Source organism: Vanessa atalanta, chromosome 15 (assembly GCF_905147765.1).
Source record: "Vanessa atalanta chromosome 15, ilVanAtal1.2, whole genome shotgun sequence".
Lineage (NCBI taxonomy): Eukaryota > Metazoa > Arthropoda > Insecta > Lepidoptera > Nymphalidae > Vanessa > Vanessa atalanta.
Window position 1 is genome coordinate 11,916,343 of NC_061885.1, and position 24,555 is coordinate 11,940,897.

Below are 24,555 nucleotides of genomic sequence, written 5' to 3' on the forward strand. Positions count from 1 at the left end.
ATATTCTTCATAGACGATAACCTATTATTATCGCTCTTGATTGGAAAAAGTATTGATATTTTTTCATATATATTACATATATGCATGTTGTGATTGATTAATAAAAGTCACTACTGATATTTTTTTCACTAAAATCTACATTCCGAAACAGTAGTCGTTTTATTTATATTGCTATTTAAAACTAACCTCGTAAAATAGTAATATAAATGTGTAGGAGCATACTTAAATGAGTATGTTTTGATTTAATTTATTCGCTGGTTCAATACAGATTTATACCTTAAGTTTATTCCTTGTATTAGTTCGGTCTATATTTTTAGTAGCCATCCCTGTCAATTCGTAGTCATCAGTAATTGTAAGCGAACTAAAAGCGTTACAACTTGAAGTCCCAATGTTATTTAGGTTTCCGTTATAACCTGAATAGCTATCTAGATCTGAGGCAACATCCCATGTCACCGAAGATCAACGGAAATATTAAACTATAAGATAAGATGCTTGAAATTATTCCGAGATTTGTTTAATTTTTTGTAAATAGCTTCAGCCTTTAATTTGAACGTCAGTCTGATCGGCCAAGACAAAAAAATATGTTTTAACAAACGTGTGCTGAAAACAAGACGTAATGTCTTTTTATTTTTTATACCTTTAGCGCGGGTCAAGTGACGGTGATTCGTAAATGTCGGTGATATATAATTGTCGTGGAATGTATGTCGTTTAGTAATATTCAATATTCATACTTTAATTAATATATTTTATCTTGTTACAGATGAATCAAAAGTGCAAAGTATGCGGAGAGCCAGCGGCTGGGTTCCATTTTGGTGCCTTCACGTGTGAAGGATGCAAGGTAAGATACATATATAATGTTGAACTATATAATAGATTGGATCATCAATATCCAAAAAATATTATTGACAACACTAGAACTCCTCAATTAACAAACAAAAAAAGATAATTGGTTGACAAACAGAGGAGAGTTATGATGTGAGTGCTTACAATGCGTGAAACTTAATCGATGATTCTAAGTTCAAACTCCATATTTTTCGTTTATTTAATTCATCTCGTGCTCGGCGGTGTCAAAAAAAATAATCTGTAATGCACCAACCCGCCTCGGAGCTCCAAAACTTCTTAAAAAGGAAGAAGAGACCCTGGCCCAGTACATACTTTAAACAGAGGAGAAAGAGGCACTGAACTATTTCGCCTTCTCTTATTTATACAGTATAAATGAGACGTATGTAGTCCAAGGCACTATTGTCTTAATACTGTCTTTGGTAGCAAATATTCGGTAGTTTATATTTCCATAACAACAATGAAATAATTGATATCATTCTGTTACTAATAGTGGAAGCGGTGTGGAAAATCGTTTGTGTAACTTTCAACAAATTGTATCAAGGTCTAAAGGCGTTTTCAGACGATCCGTTACATTGTAAACAAAACAAAAATCACAATAGTTAAATAACATTACAAGAATTAAATCATTACAAACGCCCTCGAGAAAATTTTACCTATTACGTATAATATAAAGTTTAAATTAATATATATTAATTAATTTATTGTCAATAAATAAACCGAACGCTTTGAGAATCTTCACCACAAATTTAAACTGCATTTAAACTAAAGGAATTCAAAACAATGTGAATATGAAAAGACCTTTTACCAATACATATCAATATATCAAAGTCGATCCAATATTAATTGCAATTAACCGATTCCGAATCCCTGTCTATTAACTAACAATATACACAGGCAAATATAGACCTTATTCTAAACGTTTCCAATATAAATAACGATGAATACTGTATGTATTATTCGTAAACATTGTTTCTCCGGGAGATGCACACGAATAACTCGTTCACGCAACTCGGCCGTTATAGTTTTTTTGCTGAGGCATAATAAATAAGAACACTTTTGATTTCTCGTTCGTAGGATGTAAAAATTAAAGCGAACATCCTTATGCAAACAATTCTTATATTAACTTTATCCGACTGCATTGGAGTTAATAAGGATAATGTTTTTATCTATATACTGTATATACTGTAATATCTAAATTTTCAAATATTTCAATTTTACTATTAAAAAAAGCCATTTACCTTTAAATACGCAATTGTCAATACGTTCACATCAGTAGGTCATCACTTAAGAGGAAGTGTGGAGCCTATTCCACCACGCTGAAAGTTGGTAACTAAATAAAAATCAAAAACATAAAAAAATCCATTTTTTGTTTGATAGATTTAATAGATTTGTTTAGAGTTCTAACCACTGAGCCACCTCGGTCTATTGATATAACTGACATAAGTACTTACAAGTAAAAGAATCGGCTCATTAAATTTATTTCAAAGACCACTTATAACGATATGACATACAACTTTATTAGACGATACGAAACCAGGTCTTCTAAAATGACTATTATTGTAGGTTTACGTAAACAAAGTGCAATTTATATCAAGTGGAACAGAACTACAATGGTGTTTGCGTCACGAATGTCGCAGGATGCAGGAAACTCGGTCAATCGGTTACAGCGTAACATCCTAGATACATTGATCATATACCATTTAAATCTTATAAACATTCGTAACGATCGATACGTTAAGATTCCCTCGATTCGCCCGATCGAGTTTTCAAAGTTATAAAATAAAATATACTAACACAATTATTGTATAAATATATAATTTAACTGAGATGCGGTCTCTATAAAAATGATTTTCTCTTTTAAATCATGTTGGTACATTCCAAGATCCAATTACATTTTTCAAAATTAACCTTTATAATTTGAAAAAAATCAAGGTCAAAGAGTGCACTGATACTATACTGTCATTCTTAAATGTTACTCGCCATTATAAGTCTATTACGTTTTTAAAGCGAATGTTTTTAATGTTTGTAGGAGTGGTTCTGAGTAATAATAAAAGTAAAAATTTACATTGCGGGACTTTTTTTTTATTTTGCTTAATTATTCTACTTTTTGCCACTTTTACAACAATATACAACGTCAATTAGAAAACAACGAAATATTGTCAAAAATATTTTTTATAATAATAATTATTGAATCCGTTGTGAAGTTTACTCAGCAAATCCTATTTACTTGCAGTGAAGTGTTTCAAGTTACACCAAACACGTGATTGAACTTTAAATAGAAACCTTGAAACGTTAAATTGAAAGTCTTCCAAAAAAAAAAACAAGTAAATCTATTAATATAAATTCTACCTTAGTTAAAAACCTTATTACCTATGTAATGATACCACATCCTGGATACATAACCCTGACCTGCTAAATTCAATGTGTCGATTTTCTATAATCAATCTTTAAAATTCGAATTACAAAATCAAGCCTTCATGTAGGGCGAAAAAAACACACTTCAAAGATGATTTTGATTGATTATAATGATTAAATGATATGTTTGCGATCTCAATGGAAACGGAATGGTCGGTCATGGCGTTTGAGTCCGATTGAGCAATGAGTTACAGAAGTTCAGAGGCCGTAAAATGACTTCGGATGAAATCAAATTATCGAAATAGTTTAAAGTTTTTCGACGTATTCGAATAATTCGGTAATTCCTTGCGATTACTTAAATTGCTAAAGTATAAAATGTGTACAGAATAGTATTTCAAGAATAATAGTAAATAATTAAATGACTGATGTTCTTAAGTAATCGTATTCAAAGTTACTGTTCCTAATTTCATAGACACAAAATAAAATCACATTTTTTACATCTCACCGATCATTAAAAATCATTATCTATCATATGTAATCAGCGATATTAAAAAGCTAAAAGCAAAATAGAAGAAAAATATACGTAAAATAATCATAACAATTTCAAGGCATAGAACTAATTAAAAATGACCTATCCTTGAAAAACACGTTTCATAGTTTAGTTTGACCGACAAGAAAAATTACCGAGAACAACCAGCAATCAAATTAATTGACCGAATAATTTGTTCATAATAAATCATTAAATGATTAATCTAAAACTATTACTACAAAATAAAACTTAATTATAATTGTATAATATCATTGTATTACTTTTAATGTCAATATAAAACTGGATCGAATCATATGAACATTATAATAAAAAAAGAAATAAAAGTTTATTCAGGAAACGGCACAATTATAAAAAAGTATTTAAAAAAAATATATTAAAAATAAACAAATTACAAAACACCAAAAAAGGAAAGAAAAAAAACAGATTAGATAATAAAGACTTATTGGAGAAGTATATACTAACAAATAGTTCATATACAACTAATATAGGAGCGTAAAAATGGTCTATAATTTTCAAAATGTTTGGATAACGGTCGAAATTCTAGGACATATGTATATACCCATTTGTCAAGTACCGAATGTATTCTTAAAAAGGACAACTCACCTGTAAGATGTTTTTTTTAAACCACTGAATCTTGTAATTAAATTAAACCATTAAAAATAGCAGAATATTATGAAAATATATAAATGTATATATATAATCATAAACGTACTATTCTTTTAACGTTAATACTGCTATCCAGTCGTCGTTGATCGCTATAATCACTATTGACACAGACTTGTCTTTCTTTGTCGGTTGATTCACCTGCAGTAGTTACCGGGTCCCGTACCGCGTGATTGATGGACTTCAGCAAAAACGTGTGACGATCTACTATTGCTCCAATTACAAGCTCATATGAAATTACTATTTTCTACGTTCATACGTCATTTGATCCAAGTATGATCTTGAGAAATAACGCGCTCGGGTTCGATGATGTTGTTTTAATATCACGCTTTTTATTGTATTCAGATTTGCCAGTGTTTATGTAGTTTAAGCTGTTGTACGTTTAACTAATATTACTTATCGAATATTCGAGTACATTTGTTCGGTATTGAGTTTGCGGAGATAATTTGTCTTTTTTTAAATATATGTAACATTTGAATTCTAATGAAAAAAAAAATTTACATCTCAAGTAAAACTAAAAACCCAAGGGCATTTATCAAATCCGGATGTTCTTGCCGCGACCATCGCAATTCCGACGGTCGCACGACCGTCAACGGCAAATTATATTCAAATTTGGAGCAAATTCAAATTACAGTAGTGCACGCGAACGGAAAACGCTCAGCTAGGAATATTTGGGCTAAAGTGGAGAGGTCTCGTTTCGTAACCGGTCCGTAATAAATCATGGCTACTAATTTGTTTTTAAAGGTTTTCTGCGATTATCTGTGTGTGTAATCGTGTATTGTGCGGGGACAATCGGCTGTGGCGCCATGCCGCCATTGTGCGCGAACCTCGGTAGTTAAAAGGCACCGCTTCGCTCCGTAATTTGTCACCCGCATTAGTTTCAACCTCAAAGAAAACAAAAGTCTCGCCTTTAATGGCCTCGGACGAGTCTGAATTAATCGGATTGTTACTTTATTCTTAATTGGGCGTTCAGCTCTTTAACGTTAGCGGTTTAATGCCCTTAATGAGTTTTGCGCAAGCTACCAATGTTCGGCGCTCTATTCATTAATAAAATAATTTGCTTTAAAACTAATTTTATTCTCACAAACATTAAAGTAGCCTTGCGTTACAGAAACATTAGCTTTTCAATTCGCAGGTGAAATTCCCGTTTTGTCTTTTCTCATTAGCATTCAATGTCTATAAGCGCGCGTGCCAGGGGGGGTTATTAACATTATAATATTTTATAAAAAAAGTTCATATAAATTCGTAAGCACCTGTTATAACCTTTGCTCAATCATAATAAATATTATATCACGAACCTTGCAATTAAAAGTGATTAATTTAAAAAAACTGGTTCAAAATCAATCGGTTCATTTGCCGCGACGGCCGTCAGCATATTGAAACAATACCTGCTACTCGCAATACCATTAACGGGGTGAATTGATTCGTTTCGTTTCTGACGACACTATTTTGCTCTATCATTCGCGTATCCTCCATTTATTCGCCTTCCGTCGTTAAAGGAATATCAATATGAAATCCTTTACGATGTCGGGACTTAAAGTTGAATTTCGTTTAAATAGTGGGTCAGTGGTTAATGATTGTCATTGTCTTACTGAGGTTATGAAACTGTCAACGGACGCAACTGTTGGCACACCGATCGACTTATTGGAGCATGGCGATAATTTTTATTCAAGTCACGAAATGCAGAGTACGCGACGTTAGTTAGTCCCTTTGTAAACGTGAATTACCTTAGGACGAGCGCAGACTCGCGTAGCCATCTGAAGACAACATTGTTCACGGTCATTACCAAAAAATTACTTAAACGATAACAAACATTCATAAAAAACTTATTTTGTACCAAACGGTACTTCATCGTCGAGCTACTATAATTAGAAGCTTTACCGAAACGTTTAATTTACATCGAAATGGCTACTAGTTTATTGTCCTGTACAAATGATTGATGAACATGTTCATCTCCAACTAATTTTATTACAAAATCTGCTTAAATATCCAGATGGTCTCGTCTGATGTCTACACTGTACCTTAAGTACTTTATTGTGACAAGTGGCATTTTGACGGATGACTCCACTGTAACTGCGCGAGTAACTCCATAATGGTGACTTTGGGTTGATTTATGACAATTGATAGGCGTATTTGCGTCTGTTTAAACAGATAAACTCTTACAAAGACAGCTTAAGGACGATCGAACTACTCGCCCATACTAAATACTAATAATTACCAAATCACCGTTTATTTCTGTAATTTTGATTTTAATACCGACGCTTTTGTGAGTTTAAATGAACACTTGATAAATATTGTTCTCATTATATAGGTTAAATACAAAAAAACATTAATACTAAGAATACTCTTCTTTATATCAAATACACAAGAAAGCAATAAAATGTCAATCTTAAAACGAAAATGTAATTTTAAAATAATGGAAACGAAAAAAAAAAATCAAAATTTGACTTAACAAAATTTGTCTAAAAACATAATTCTAAGTATTAATAAATATCGATCACAAATGTTCCAATTCCAAATCGTAACCGGATATCGAAATATCAGAAGCAGTAATGCGCGGCATCGACTCACATTACACGAATAATCGATTGTATCCTAATGTCAGGCGTAATCAAAACATCGAGACTCCGTTCAGGTCAGCGCCTCTGAATGAAAACGAGAGATGACGAGCCGTATCTTCACGTATATCGATTTAGCTGTCAAAAAACGAATAATCGATTGCCAACTTTATGATGAGGATTTAAAAGTTTAAGTTCACAATTCTTTATTTAACCACGGCAAACGTAATTTGGTAGGGTTACCAACTACCGATGACTAGAGGTCGATATTTCTAACGTCTGGAATGTTCTCACGCATGTATTTTTATTTCGTGATTATTTTAGCATTTAATCGACAAAGTCCCGACGATGTTTGCGGATAATTTGTCAATATTATTTAAAGAAGTATTATTTTTCCAATCGCGTCGGCGTCTCGTGTTCTATAGACACTATTATTTAAGTATTGCGTGTACAATATCCTGCTTCAATGGAGAAGATGACGATGTAAAAAATGATTTATACTTTTTAAAATTCATATATATGTAGATATTCATATAGATATATAATAGTTTTAGTCTAAGCTATATATTTATGGATCTTAGTCCAGTAAGAAAAAATAATTTTAAAAAAAAACTGCTATTCGTAATACATTGGAATATTTTCATTTAGTTTCCTCTTGCTTTAAGTCACACCCATTAAACTAATGATATATTTATTCGATCTTCGTTAGATTTATGATATCAGCATCTATTTATTGTGGTATTCAAGGTGGACATGTGCAGATGTCACATTGCGGAAACACATAGCGAGTGCTGAATTATTGTTTTACATTAGTAGTTAATGATAACCTATGCAAATAGGTACATTTGCACAAGGAATACACTTATAATTTCTCGCGTATAATACAGAAGTTTTTAGTTAATTATTGTATGTTGTTACATCAATATCGTGTTGATTTTACTTTGATTTGATATATGCTGGTAAAATAAGTTGCGTCGATAAATGGTCCCCCAGTGAGCTAACGGTCAAGGGTTGGCTATAACAAGACAAGACAAGACATGCTATTAATATGACGATAAAAGTAATTTTCCCAATGCTGGACCTTCCCTTTTGAAGAGAAGTTTTAGCGGATACAAATGTGGCAGGTTAACAAGCGACATTTGCAGGTTCTTAAGATGTTTTTCGTCACCATCGAAGACGAGGTGACTTATAAACACAAATTAATCACATGAAAATTCAGTGGTACTTACTCTGGTTTTAACCCGGAATCTTCGACTAAGATTCATGTTTCCTAACCACTGGGCCCTCTCTTAATTTACTTTTAATCAAATCTATTTTGCGCGTCAATAATACCAACATTAAAATTATAATCTGGATCAATTGATTCACATATTTTTGAGTATCTTATTGATTCAATGTTTTGTAAATGTTTTATGTAAAATCATGTTACAGTTTCATCATATATAGAAATCTAAATATGTTCAGCCACTGCGGTAGGTGAGCACGAAGGAGGGCATATAAAATCCGTCTTAAGTTTTATACCTCATTTAATGAAGTTCTAATGGGGTACTGCGGAATTTACTCAGTTCGAAATTTATGATATCTTACTTTGTATCACACGTTATATTTTATTTTGACTATTTCGCTTTCGTTATTTTGAAAACAATATTTGATATTTAAAAGAATTAATAATTCAAATAAACTTTCCACTAAAATTTTGCAATTATCTTGATTCTGAGCAGACTTAATCAACGTATTCGTTTCAGAATGCATTCGTTTTATACCGATAGTATATTTCTATAAACGCTATTGCGTTATTTTAATTCGGTTTTGATGACGATGCTACGTGTTATTTGAAAATCGATTTTAGAATCGATTAAGCAGTTTCTCTAACCTCTTCATTCAATATATTATAGAATATATCCACCGGCTGTATCCACGTTAACATAAAATATATCGAATAGCCGATATAATTCAAATCTTTATCGAGTGCAAAGATGCTATTAGGGACTCTATAATAAATGTTATTATCCAGTTTTAATGTATTTGACATTTCCTTTTTCAGCGATTCCGCGATATGAGGATTTCACGTCGGACGCTTAACGAGTATTAACTTAGATTATTAGGTACGGCCTTTGCTAAACACGAATTTATCGCTGCGCCGTTAAATCCCATCGCACTTTTATCGTCGATAAATAATAACGGAACCATAAAAACTAATGTACATTCGAGCGCGTAAATATTATTCGATGGGACACAAAAAGGTAGGAATACAGGCGAGCCAAGAAGTGCATTTGTTAATAATAATTTATTGACGTTCAAATGTATTACGAAAAGGCGATACTAAACTTTATAATAGTGTAGCCGATTGTACTGAACACGATTCATCGGTGCGTCGATCTGTATCGCTTATTTCATTTCGTATAAGGATCAGTATTAAATATAATGTCTCGTCGAAGCTCATCGTACAGTGACGTGGACAAGTAATAAAACTAAACCTTATTTTGCCATTAAATACAAAGCGGTATTAACCTTGACAGTTCAAGCAATCTAACTAATAGGATGTATTCATAAATATTTAAGCCTGCAATAATGGTACCATATATGACCGCGTCTTACATTCTAAGGATCCTCAAGGACTGCGATATTAGAAGGGTTTTTGATGCTGATTATAATCTTTTTAATAGACAATCCTGCACAGTAAGACGCCCAGGTCAGGCTCACGAAGGGAGTGCTGAATAAAACTTTTTAAAAATATCGATAAACTCACTGATTGGTCACACGTGCCTGGATATCAGAAACGCTACAGGGCTAGCTTTTTTATGGCATTGGTTGACGGATGAGCATATGGGCCACCTGATGGGAAGTGGTCACCACCGCCCATAGACAAAGGCGCAGTTAGAAATATTAACCATTCCTTACATCACCAAATGCGCCACCTACCTTGGGAACTAAGATGTTACGTCCCTTGTGCCTGTGATAACATTGGCTCACTCACCCTTCTAACCGGAACACAACAATACAGAGTACTATTATTTGGCGGTAGAATATCTGATAAGTAGTAGTAGCTGTACATATATTATAAAATGCTTATATACTTCTACCATATCCTTCTATGTATAAGCCAATGATGAATAAGAAATGAGAACCAAGAATTCCACTAGTTTAACCAAAATATTAGTCACGATTAATATACCTCTCTTAAATTGTCAGGCTGAAGTAATTATTAGTATCGACAGTTCGTGTATATGAATGTAATAATTTCTTCCCAGTAATAGTAAGTATATAAATATTATATTGAATAACCGCAATTTAATCTCGGAGAGGTCAGAGGTGGCGGCGAGCGAGTCGCCAAGCTCGTCCTTTGAGTTTTAATATAATTATGCATATATTATTGCCCAATACGCCATATTGAGGATATGTCACTTATAATGTAAAACTATGAAATTGTGGACTATGTGGAAAATGTTACAAAACGATGGTTCAAAAATTAGCCGTTCGGTATCGTCAACGTTAGCTCTGTCTCGCTTCCACTCCAGTAAACGCAATATTTCTTACATTTTCTTCGATTTCTTTAAAAACAATAAATATTCAATATCAAGCAAATATCTTCACATCCCATCGCTCGACAAAATATGACTTGCTTTTAATAAGGTTTGAGCTTATTCTACCGTGCTTCTCTAATGTAGATCGGTGTAAATCGTATTGCAGAATTTCATTTTTCACGAAGTTTTCTTTCAACAAACTCCTCACACGAATGAAACCGCGAACGGAAACTAGTAACAAAAAACTGTACAAATAACGCGCAAATTACGTCTTGCACCAAGAATCTGCGGAGATCCTCACCTAATGCATTAATTATAACACTACACTAACATATACAACAGGAAAACTTTTACACCTACTGGTCCGGTCGGTCGAGTTTCAGTTCAATAGGTCGTGGGTTTGTGTGAAAATATCGTAAACAGTTTGCCTCTTCATTATGCTGGTTAAGTTTCACTTTGTATTATTAATTTGTAAAACGATTTTCATTTTTCATTATGTCTCTTGATATTCACGTTATTATGATAGGTGATATTTTAAGTGGCAGTAAATATATTTAACACAAAAAATAACCTTCAATAATGAAAATATTTGTCCGAGCACAGTATAAAACACCTAGCGCAGTGACACCGGCTCGGGCGCCGACTCTATCTAACATTTGATCTCAAACGGCGTTTACACATTCGTAAGATTCGGATCACGCGCGGAACGCGATTTAAAGATGGCATTGTTTCAGTTTAAATTCCTCATCTATGACGCGATCGGTGCAATCGTGCTCAATTTATCATTCACCCCGTGTTCCAAGAATATTTTGGCAGTGTCCACTCCATTAATATGCCTTTGTTACTCGACTACACCGAAACAAAAACTTAATATCAAACTAATTCTCGACCTTCGAATCGATGTGTATATTTTTCCTTTTATTTCTGATCACCCCGGAAAGCAACAATTACGATTACATAACGAGTTGAGCGAAAATCCAAGGTCGAAATTGAAACCGTACATAAACGAACGTAGCCGACCGGAACCGAACCTGTGGCCTATATCCAACGGAAGTAGCGTCTTAAACCGTAAACACGATGTTAGTAAGGCGGTTTCGCTTTCGATGTTACGCACTTGACTTGTAACCAGCAGGCCGTGTAAACACGCCTTTACTTGTTGCATACAACAAGAAGCTTGCTTTATAAGATAATATGATTTAATAGATAATTAACGACGTTTATTTTACGACAATATTAATATTTTTACATCATATAATAAATACGACTAATAAATGTAATATTTATGATGTTATCACTAACATGTGCTCTATCTTTCTTTTCAGTCATTCTTCGGTCGCTCCTACAACAATCTGAATTCAATCACCGAGTGCAAAAACAATGGCGAATGTGTCATTAACAAGAAAAACCGAACGGCGTGCAAAGCGTGTCGACTGCGGAAGTGTCTCATGGTCGGCATGTCTAAATCCGGCTCCAGGTATGGAAGACGGTCAAACTGGTTCAAGATTCACTGTCTTTTACAAGAACAGCAACAAGCTGCTCAGTCACAATCACCACCGAGGATGCCTCAGTCACCTCACCTCGCACCGCCGTTCCCGCCTCACCTTTTCCCTGGGCTTGCTAGACCACGATCTAAAGAAGAACTAGCTTTATTAGGTCTGGATGACTACAAAAGGCCCTGCTCTGGATCGCCAGACTCACATCGAAGTGGTTCATCCCCTAAGCTAGACGAAAAGACTCGGATTACGCAATCTCGCCCACCGGATAGACCACTGACCCCACCTAGAGATGCCTTCCTGCAACTCCCCTTAGCCAATATTACCTTGCCCCACTTTCCCCATTCGCCGTTTTTACCACCACCACATTTTAACCCATTTCCCCCAAATCACCCACTACTATTTCCGCCTGGTTTCCACCCGATTTACTCAAGACATTTACTCGACCATGCAGCCTTACGGCAAGCAGCTGAAAACAATAATGATGTCAGAATCGATGATAACAATACCGAGAACTCAAAGCGCTTCTTTTTAGATGAAATTCTCAAACAACAAAGATCAGTCCAGCCTACGCCACAAGAAGACATTATATCTGAGGCTGAATTTGTACCTACTCCACCCGCCGAAAGGAGAACGTCGGAATCTCCCCTACAAGAGAACCCTATGGACTTATCCGTTAAATCAGATGGAAGATCAAGTTCTGCCCGACGGAGGTCAGATGACAGTGAAATAATCACTCCTGACAATGATGATCCAGAGTCTGGAAGCGACCGAGCGTCCGCTAGTGAAGAGGAAGATATGGCTTACTCTCAGATAAAAAGGATTAAGCTCCACCCTCTAGATCTGACGACCAAAGTCTGACGCCAATTACAAAGAAGCGCTTCAACAGCGCTGCTATGACTTACTATTGACCACACCATGTCGAAGGCCAGTAAATTGGATGGTATTACGGTAGGACGAAGAGTCTTAGGAAAGTTTGTTCTGTGAATTGTTATCGATTGAATAAAGAGTCTATCCAAATACGTATCTTAAGTAGTTTGTAGTTAATAAAAATGTTATTCGTACTTAAAGCCCGGTTGATGGATGTAAAAATTGTGTGTAAATACTAAATTATTTGTACTGTAAGCATTAGGTTAGTTAGCTGGTTTTTAAAGAGAAAATGGAACATTGTTGCATCCCATTTTAACGAGAAAATAATATAACTGCATATATTTTTGTATTATTTTAATATAATTTATTCAATTCTAGTAGAATTTTGATTGACGTGTCGTTTGAATTTTTAACATGTTTTAACTTCGGGTGCATTGTGAAGAAACCTTTTGTTTTCGATTCAAATCTAAATTAACTTTAAGTTCTAAGATTATACGTCCTTGATATATTTAGTTTGAAACATTCCATATCGTTTACAAGGTATTTTTGTAAACTCTATACTTATACATTCCTATGGATTTGCTCAATATTTCATTGTAATGTTTTATATACTGCATTGTGTACTCAACTTAATAAAAATTTAGTCGAAAATACATACTCAGATGTCATAGTTTTGTGAGAAATATATGTGTATATAAAGTTATTATAAGTAGCATGTTTTATGAAAGAAATGATTTTAATGAATGCCTTCTACGGAAACGTACAAAATAAATAATTCACGCACTCGAAAATATTTTATTTTATTTCAACCCAATCGTATTATAAATATATTATTTCTAGATAAAATCTTTCCTATCATCATAATATGAAAGATTTGCAATTAAATCAATTCCATATAAAGTCGCTAATAGGCTAAACATTTTAATATTTGTTGGACCAAAGAGTATTTTATCAAATATATTAAATTCATCATCATCACATATAGCAAATATAACTGGCCATTCACATTCTAATCTTAGGCGGAAACGTTTTTTGTCATAAAAATATCAATCAGTAGCAACACTATAAACGCTATCTCAACGCGTGCTATTAATGTTAAAAAATCTTAAATCTGTTAATAAAAAATTACTAGTCCTAACCTCAAAATTTAAATTTAAATTTTTTCCACGTCGCAAGCCTAATAAAATACGATATCATAAAGTTAGATAAGAACTAATGCAGCAGCAATTATAACGAGCAAAAAACATTATTTTTTTTATTTCTACTATATCTGTAGTTGAATATGACTTTTTCAATATCCTTTTAAATAACATTATAACGGAGTCATAAAATCTACACATGTTATAAAGAGGTAAACTTTTTTTGTTTGTATGGCGGGGGTATCTCCGGAGATGATGTTTAATTTCTGTCAGTATTACTAGACTAGAAACATTATTCCTGAATGCTATAAAATATAGATTATATTTAAATCATATTATTTTCTTTATTAATAAATGACATTCGTGTGAGGTGGGTCGCTAAATTAACCTTTAACACCATTACACTAGAGGAATTTAAAAAGCTGTTAATTCAGTAAATATCTCTCTTTTAGTAAAAGGTTTGGAAGTAGTACCTGCATGCTCCAATGCTTGGTTCAAATACATGGAGGGTTCTTTACGGTGTTATTCTTCACAACCTCAAACGATATAAAATAAAATTAGGCTAAACTATTCATGATTTCTCGTGTTTAACCAGACGGGGCGCGCTAATGGGCCACCTGATAGTAAATAATCACCAGTATGTGTACATATTGGCGCTGTCAGAAATACTAACTATCTCTTACATCACCAAGGTCCTACCAACTTTGGGAACTAAGATTTTAAAACCCTTGTGCCTGTAGTTACAATATAGTTACACATCAAAACTGACTATTGTTGTTTGACGTTATAACGAGAAAGTATTTAGTCATGTCACCTAAGCTGTGGAACAGGATATAAATACCGATATATGTCATAAAATATGAACATAAAACAGACTTTAAGGCTTTTATTAATGTCGGATCTATAAGCTAAATGAATGTACAATTACCACGATAATTGCGGTACTTAATTTGTGTTCTCATTAACCTATATAGACATTTTCATGTAATTGTCTTTCTTGTTCTATATGTTCATTATAAAAATTTAAAGAGTTAACTTTTGTTAATGTTATCCGTATATGTATACAACATATGATGATGTCTTGATATTATTATTACATGTACTTTTTTATCGAAACAATATAACCACAGAGCTTAAAAGGAGGGGTAAATAGAAATATTAGTAATTCCTTAATTACTTTAGGGCATTACTTCTATTCTTTATAATTATAAAAAAAACTGAGTTTCTTGCCGTACTGGCGTCGGAATATACATTTCGAACCTGTCGTAGTTTAATATTAAAATTAAAAGTATTCGTATTAAATTAAGATTTAGAAGTGCTTGTAAGAGCCTACTTGAATACACTACATTTTGATTTTATTTAATCGATCAAGCAGATTAACGGATTAAGCTAACCGTTTTTCTTAAACAAGAAAAGTTTACAATATTAGTGGCATTGTAATACTACCTATGAAAAATATCATTTATTTATAGCTCAACTAAAATTATTTTCAAGGAAACATTCCTTGCGATCTCTTCAAAGACATCGTGATACACGAAGGTCCCAGGTTCAATCCAGGTCGGCTTATTTAAATTTCCAATGGCGAGAGTTTCGCGGCTCTGGCGCGGTGAACGTGTTGATTATGCCAATTATATTCACTTATACAAAATAATTCTGGTACTTTTACTTCCTACATCTTAAAATCTATATTATTATAAACTGTATTAAAAGATAAATATTGTTTAGGTCGGTGACGCATTTGCGTTATTAGGAATGGTTAACATTTCCTATAATATAAGCACTAATGTCTATGTGCGATTGTGACAATTTACCACCAGGACGCACATCGTTATCGTGTTAATGATTTAAAATTTCTCGTAATTCGTACTTGAATAACGCTTTTTTTCTGATTTTCTTTTCATATAAAATAAGATAGATCTACTATTTTATACAAATATATAATTAAATGCATTCAAATTAAAACGATTCACCTTAAGATAAATAATTCATGTTATTATAATCATCAGTTAACATATTATATTATATGATATATCGTACCGATACAATGAAATATTTATAAAATGATGTACGGTGAACTGAGATTTTTTATTATTGTTAATTTTAATTAAATAAACAACTTAATATGTCATAGAGATGAACTATTCTGTGAGAACGAAATCGAAACACGCCGCAGAACGCGATCGTGAAATCTAAAAAGAGATAAGCGATATTAACAATAATGATTATAATATTTTAAGTCGGTTTCAAGAATTCACTAGTGAGATTGTAACTAGGGATTTGGTGAGCTAAATGTCTTTATGATTTGGTAGACATTAATAGTTATGTTAGGACCTCAAGAACCACGTAAATCTATATCATTTACTCATATCATCATCAGCCTTGGACACTGATGCTGCCTAAAAAATGTCTTTATTCGCTGGATGATTTTAACTATCAACCTCAGATGTGGTCACGAAATATTTTTTATTTTTACATCTAAAGCGTTATAACTCAAAAATACAACGACCTAGGACTAGGACTAGCGATTAACTAACTATTTCGATTTGTATTGACATGAACCTTTATCGTTATCAATAAAAGTAATATTGAAAACCAGCTTACGACGATACGCTATATTGATACGTGTGTCTTTATAGTCTGCTTACTGAGTTGAGTCAGTTTTTTTAACACACACTGGTAGAACTCTATGCAAGATAACCTGGGTGGTACCACTCATAGATTCCACAACAAACTGCTTCTGTTTGAAGTATCGATTCTTTTCAAGTTAAGGGTGTTTCTTTCCGAACGCGTGGTAGAATTTCGACAGTCAATAAGATAAGATATTTGAATTTGGAATAAATCGACATCAGCGTATCACCGTAGGATGAGAGCCAGTGGTTCTTACAAAAAGTTAAAGTTAAGCTCCTAAAAATATTACACATATTCACAACGATTCTCATGACTTTTCTATAAAAAACAATGCAACACAAAATAAATCGTATGTAATTACCAATTTATCGGTTGTCGGGACGCTTACGAAAATATATGAGAGTCAAAAGATCATTGTATTTCAATTATTGCTAAATACAATTACATGATTTAGTGCCTTAATAATAATTACTATTTGATATTTGTGACCCACTTGAGATTGCTAGATGTATTTTAAATTTAATCACACAAAATTAGATAAAAAATAAATCGAATTACTTTTACAAATACATTGACATTTCTCATGTTTAAATGAAAATATGTTTAATGACAAACTTTAATTTATATTTAACGATCAACTAGATTTAATATAATAGTATTTTCTAAGCATTTTAATACGTAATCCTAAGTAATAATTCAGCATCCATTAAAAAATGTCACCAAGTTTTTTGGGGAAGATTCCTAAAACGATGTTCATCTTAATCCACTACTACTACTACTACTATATTAACTTTTTTTTTTTGTATAAACGCAAACGTTTATAAACGTACTGCCAAATAGCCCACCTGATGGTAAGTGATCATCTCCGTCCTAGACATTGGCGCCAAAACAAACATTATCCATTCGTTGCAAAAGTTTGGGAACTTGGATGTTATATCCGGCTTGCCTGTAGTTACGCTGGCTCACTCGACCGTCAAACCGGAACACAACAATAATAAGTGACGACCTCCGTGGTCGAGTAGTGTGTACACCGGTTTTCATGGGTACGCCACTCCGAGGTCCCGGGTTCGATTCCCGGCCGAGTCGATGGAGAAAAAGTTCATTAGTTTTCTATGTTGTCTGGGGTCTGGTTGTTTGTGGTACCGTCGTTACTTCTGATTTTCCATCACACAAGTGCTTTAGCTACTTACATTGGGATCAGAGTAATGTATGTGATGTTGTCCAATATTTATTATTTATTATAAGTATTGCTGTTTGGCGGTAGAATATGCAATGAGCGGGTTATACCTACCCCGACGAGCTTACTAAGGCCCACCATTAAGTGGTCGTTTGTATAAAAAAAAATACCATAACTAATACAATCATTCGATAGTTCAAGGATCATTCGATAGAAATCACTACTTTCTTGATTTTGTTAAATATAGAGTAATAGCAAATAGTAAGCTGGGCAAACGTAACCTCTTGAACAAGACACTTAGGACACAAATATGAAAGAATCAGCAACAAAACCAGGTTGTATTTGTTGCTATTTATTCTAATTCGGTCATCGAGTATGACATAATTTCTTAGTATAAAACAAAGTCGCTTACCGCTGTCTGCCTCTCCCTGTGTATGCTTAGATCTATAAAATTACTCAACGGATTTTTTTAATAGATAGATTGATTAAAGAGAAAGGTTTATATGTTTAATAAATGCACAATATAGCAGTAGAAACACTGATAATTTTCGAGGTTTCTAAAGTGATGTCGTAAATAAACACATTTTTGGCTGCACCCTACGATATAGATCACAATTATGTACTACAGTATTGTACACTTTAAAAAGGTCATTGAAAAGTTAAGGATGGTATATGTTTATCTCTTAGCGATAACCCACAATAACCATTTTTTATCCTTTACTTTTTACGAGAGTAAATGGCTTATTTTCGAAGCGATTTTAAGCAATACAGCATTACATCCATTTTACTCAATTAAGTAACTTAAATACACTGTGAATTAAACTAGATCAATATGGCTCTTTATAGCATGTCATTTAAATGAATATTTTCGAAGATATTACAGATTTAAAACGCAGGGACATAGCGATTTGTACTGTCTAATGAAAAAAAGCTGTGAACGTTGTAAGACATTCTGTAGTATATTTAGTATCAGCATTGCACCCGTGCGAAGCCAGGACGTGTCGCTAGTAAATTATAAACGAAAAGTAAGCATATGACTCTGGTGTCTGGGTCCGTAATTCAGTAAAGATTCACGTTTTCTAACAACTTGGCAAAAAGAGCCGTTAAATTTTATTAAAGCACTCAGAATATAATTTATTTTACGATACTAACGAAAGTCTGTAACCATGGCAACGATTACAAATATTTAGTGAAAACGCTCAGACTAATACATACATATGTACGAACATTGCATCGATGTGTAAGTAGGACAAGCAGTAATTGTGGACTTTTGCATACATATTTTGATAGCTCGAAGCTAAAATTAAAATACTAGGTTTTCATAAACGTATAGGAGATAAGAGTCATAACGTTGCGTTTAGTAGATGTTAGTAGGTAATACAGTCCCATGTGAACGGCGCTCCTTGACCCGGAGACACGAACATCTTCAGTCACGGAGTTACATTTAATAGAAGAGACTCGAGTGTCGTTGTTGTCATACGGAACGAACATTTAAAAATAAACAAAAAGACACATTTAATAGTTACGATTTTATTTTAATCGTGTCGTTATAATGACAGTTTAACGACAAACTACTAAAGAATGTTCTAGATTTTTACTTATTAAATAAGACACCTTTATTTATGTATACGCGTACACCTACTACCTGTGGCCATTTATCATTCAATATTGTTTTGTATTTTTTTTTTTATATTAATTTAAATTATATATACTCATTTGATTTCCGGTAAAGTAGAATATTGTCCCTTCATGTCAACCCACGCAAATCGTAAAAGCTGACTATGGATAATAATTGCGTTAAGCGGATCTATTATTGACGCCTTAACACACTAGCAAAAAGCTTAACCCTTAAAATATTACCAAATGCTTTTGCTTTTAGTAATACAACATACAAATCACCTCAAAGTATACCTCATTCAAGCAGGCTCTTGCGAGGACTTTTAGGTCACTTTGCAGGATTTATTAAATTTTAAGCAGCATCTGGTTACGAATGTATATTCTACTGAGAAGAACCGGTAAGTAACTCAGTAGGCATTTTTTTATCACAATCAATTAAATACAATTGAGTTATCAACGAAATACTAAATAAACGCTTCTTAACCATCTGTATAATCCTTTATTGAGTCATACCCTTGCCTTGTTCAAATAAAGTCTCACATTGCACCAACACTTAATAAATAGGACAAGGACAAGTAAATGATGATGATTATACATTTTATTCTTACGTTAGACATAAAGCTTAAAGACGAGATAAAATATTAATGGAAGTTACTAAATATATATTTTTAATATATTTAATTTTTACCCCTATTTGAAAATAATGTCTTATATCACATACCATACACAAAAACATTACACTTACTTTTGCACATTAAAACCTCCTACATTTAATAAGTTTTAATACTAAATATGATTTAATCATTACCAGGCAGTAAAAACAAACTGTACGTTTTTTTTTTCCAATTTTTATAATGCGACTTCTAGCAGCACTATACATCCGTGACCCTAACTCTAACGCAAGTGGAAACAACTTGTGTAACAGTGGTAAAGCCAGCTCACAATAACTGCCATGTTATAGGTCATTTTGTATTGAATACGTAATTATGTTGGTCCGACTAACTTCATTCGAAAGCTTTCAAAACGTTTTTCTACGAAAATAGTTTAGGAATTCACTTCGAAACCAAGACAAGGAAATCATCTTATAATCCACCATATCGGGTCCAAATATAAATAATCTATTCTTAAACGTAGTTCTGTATCAGTAGTTGGGATTTTTTTTAAAAGCCTTAACTTAAAAAATCAACCATTTAGGCAACTTTCGACTAGATGAGCCCTTACTTGGTTCCACTTTTTCGTCTCTAAGTCTAAGTACATACACTCACAGTCTGACGCAGTCAAGACTAAAGTCTTTCACTAGGCCAGCAATAATAAATCGAAATAAAAAAGCTCCGGCCGTTTCAAAAAACATCTGAGCCAAGATAGGCCAGTAGTAAAATACCAGAAATATGCTTCGATGAGTTTGAGCCCGAAATGACCGGTGAATCTTAATCGGTCTTATGTAATTTTTTATTATAGTTCATGAATATTAAAAATGCACAATTTGTAAGTGGTTTAAATTGTAGAGCCCATTCGAATAACAGGAGAAGTAAACAAATAAAAAACTTGACATGGAATTGACGCGTTATCATTAATAGATATCTTGAATACTCTATGATATCCTTTATGGATTCGTGAAAAATGACGTTTATAATGTTGACCAATTTTGGATGTCAAATTATTAATAGTTCAGTCCAATAGTGTTGTATCATGAATATATTTTAACCAATGACGGTTTGTAGTGTGTCATAAAACAGAGCTATTAGTAAATCACATGTATTATCTGAATAAGGTTTCTTTATTTTTACTTCTTCGATTGGAATCAGCTGTAGTGTACCATATGCCTTTACTTTAACCCTAAACCTTCATATCAGTACAGTTTAGATACATCGCGCTGTATGCGTTAAACAACTGATTAATTAAACTGATTTCCGTGTGTGTATATATGTGAAACTTCTAGAACGTGCTGAGAAATGTAAAAATAATAAAACGATGTGCGTAATGATAAGAATGAATCATTTATTTATTTAATTCCATATTTTAGTCTATAATAGAAACGGTTATAATATAAGAAAAATGTACATTGGTTATATCCAGCAGAAACCGGTTTTATCTAGTACAACTGAATAAATAGTACAAAATAACTATTTTTAAGTTCTCAGTGTTCCATGTGAATAATAAACTTTGAAGATTACCACAATATAATCTGATAGTATATAACACACAACTAGTATAGCTAGCTAGCTAAATAACTATAAAAATAGCGATTATTCAAATTATATTGATGTTTACAAGATTGGTGATTGATACACTTTATTGGTTTCAACGACCTCATTATTAAGTCAAAGGGTACTTTGATTTACATAATGTATGTATAAATACATAGTGTTGCTAAATATATGTAACGGTATTCGAATAATATTTATTTTACATATCATTGTTTTTAATGCTGATATTGAAACTATACTTGTAGAAAATAATGATTGTATCCATTAATAGCCTTTAATAAATTATAGCGAAAGTCATTATTTAAAAAATATTTTTATTCGAATTTTGAACGCCAACAAAAATCTACGTCAAAAGCAGGTTGACTATAATTCTTACACTAAGCTATACAGATTAAAAACTAATAATATATAATGTGAAACAGACGAAGTTATCACCAGGATATAATATAATCAGATATTCTTCTTAATGAAACCTTGCGGCGACAGCATTTATCATCGCTATAATAACCTAATATTTTATTTTTAAGGTTAAAAATATCAGCTAATTTGTTGATTGATGAAAACATTTTGTTACGGTATTATCGAGGGTCAAGGAGAAAAATTTGCAAGCGAGAGGTCTAATTTACATAGATACATTTGTAGTCGTTACGTTAATAGCTTAAATATTATAAAAGTAATGTTAAATAAAATATATCTGAACGTTTTGAAGGAATGAAATATCATCTTGACCTCTGCGTGTTTCTGTACCAACACTTAGCGCAATGACGTTAGTTTATTTTTAAATTGTTTTGATTTTTCTTTTGTTTAATGTATTACGGAAATCTTCTATTGTATGTTAAAACTAAATTATATTGTACTTACTTATTACATATTAAAGTAATTTGAATTGAATTGATATGAATTAAACTAACTGTCCGTCTTTTAAAGTTGAAATATCAACATCTTCTTCTTTGCTAAATATATATAATATACTAAATTAAATCGGAAATTTCGTGATGATATTTCGCTAATAAAAAAAAGTATATAGCAGCAGCATGTTTGAATAAACCCCTAACCGCTCCATTAAAGGAGAGAAAGTCATCACCACCAGTGGGATATTTCCATGTTGTTAAAAGTAACATGTAACCTCTTACTTTCTTTCACGAAATAAATTAAATCAATTATTACTAACCACATAATACTAATTTTAAATTTACTGGTACTTGTTCGGACTTGATCCTTATAAACTTCGGTTAAGATTGACGTGGTATATTTTTGTTTATTTCTGTCATTTATTTTCTGTTTTTTACAATTTTGCATTATATTAAGCCGATACTTCCAAATACAAATGTTGCATTCCCTAAATCGTATGTGAAATCGTTTCTATTTTATCTATTTATCTATAAAATGTGTATGCCTGTGTCTTTTAATTTTACATAGAGTAAAAATATATCATTCAAAAGATTTAATTTAAAATTATTATTTAAAATTGCTTTCATACATTATTTTGAATTCATATTAAAAAATATATTTATTTATTTGTAAATATATTATTGTAAGATTTTTGTATCGTTGTAAATAATATTATATAACTTGATATCACTTGGTGGTAGGGCTTTGTGCAAGCTCATCTGAGTAGGTACCACCTACTCATAACTCATTCTGTCGCCAAACAGCAATACTGAGTATTATTGTGTTCCGGTTTGAAGAGCGAGTGTAACTACAGACTATTTCCCTTGTACATTACATTTTAATGTTGGTGGCGCATTAGTGATGTAGGGATTAATTATTATTACAATTCCTACCAATAACCGAGCCGAGATGGCCCAGTGGTTAGAACGCGTGCATCTTAACCGATAATTTCGGGTTCAAACCCAGGCAGGCACCACTGAATTTTCATGTGCTTAATTTGTGTTTATAATTCATCTCGTGCTCGGCGGTGAAGGAAAACATCGTGAGGAAACCTGCATGTGTCTAATTTCAACGAAATTCTGCCGCATGTGTATTCCGCCAACCCGCATTGGAGCAGCGTGGTGGAATATGCTCCAAACCTTCTCCTCAACTGGAGAGGAGGCCTTTATCCCAGCAGTGGGACATTTAGGGGCTGTTAATGCTAATGCTAACATTAAAAAAATGTTTTATGGAATGTAATATCATAGACATTTGTATATAATGTTTGTTTTATTTAACCATCAGTTGAACACACACACACTTAAAAGGGTCTTCCTAACTGAATAAATGATGATATGGTGAATATTTCTTACAACGCCAATGTCTATGGTTGACGGTGTTGATCATTTACTATAAATTACAACAATTGTCCGTCCACTTATTAAAAATATCCTATTGATATGTATGTAACGTATATTAGCTTATACAATGTAAAATACATAGAATAAATCAAGATGACGTGCCATCAGGTATACATTTAAACATTTTCCTTTACAGTAGAAATGAAAAAGTATCTCTCTGGTAATTATTGCTCTATGCCCTCTTACCCAATGTCGTAAAATAGTATGCAACGCATGGATAATAGCAAAAACGTAACACTATGACCCTCGGGTCGTGGTCGCGTATTTATTAACCGCTAACCATAATATCTTCTTTATTTCACCGGCTAACTGACAAGTTACGACATGACTTATTTATTTAATGTTATGTTAATTTGTTTTAACTTGTAAATTATATGACACAGAGCCTTCAATTAATAAGGCATATTAGAGTGTACAAAAATATATGTAAATATTAACATAATCACCATTCGCTGTTTTTATCTACCTGAGATAGGGTTTTATAGCAGTGACATATATTTTTACTTGGTGCTAAGGCTTCGTGCAAGCCCGTCTGGGTATGTATCACTCATTATATATTCTACCGCCAAACATCAATACTATGTTTTGTTGTACTGTGTGACTACGGGCTCAAGGAACTTAACATCTTACAGCCCAAATT

The 24,555-nt window shown here is 32.8% G+C and overlaps 1 protein-coding gene across 1 annotated transcript in view; it reads left to right on the forward strand.

The window, feature by feature from the left end:
- LOC125069280 (knirps-related protein-like) overlaps positions 1 to 13,588 on the forward strand; it is a 61,875-nt gene extending 48,287 nt beyond the window's left edge. Inside the window, exons 2-3 of the mRNA XM_047678715.1 lie at positions 761 to 838; positions 11,816 to 13,588. Coding sequence (XP_047534671.1) covers positions 761 to 838; positions 11,816 to 12,847 — 1,110 coding nt within the window. The 3' untranslated portion in view covers positions 12,848 to 13,588. The remainder of the gene's footprint in view (positions 1 to 760; positions 839 to 11,815) is intronic.
- Positions 13,589 to 24,555: the final 10,967 nt, after the last annotated feature.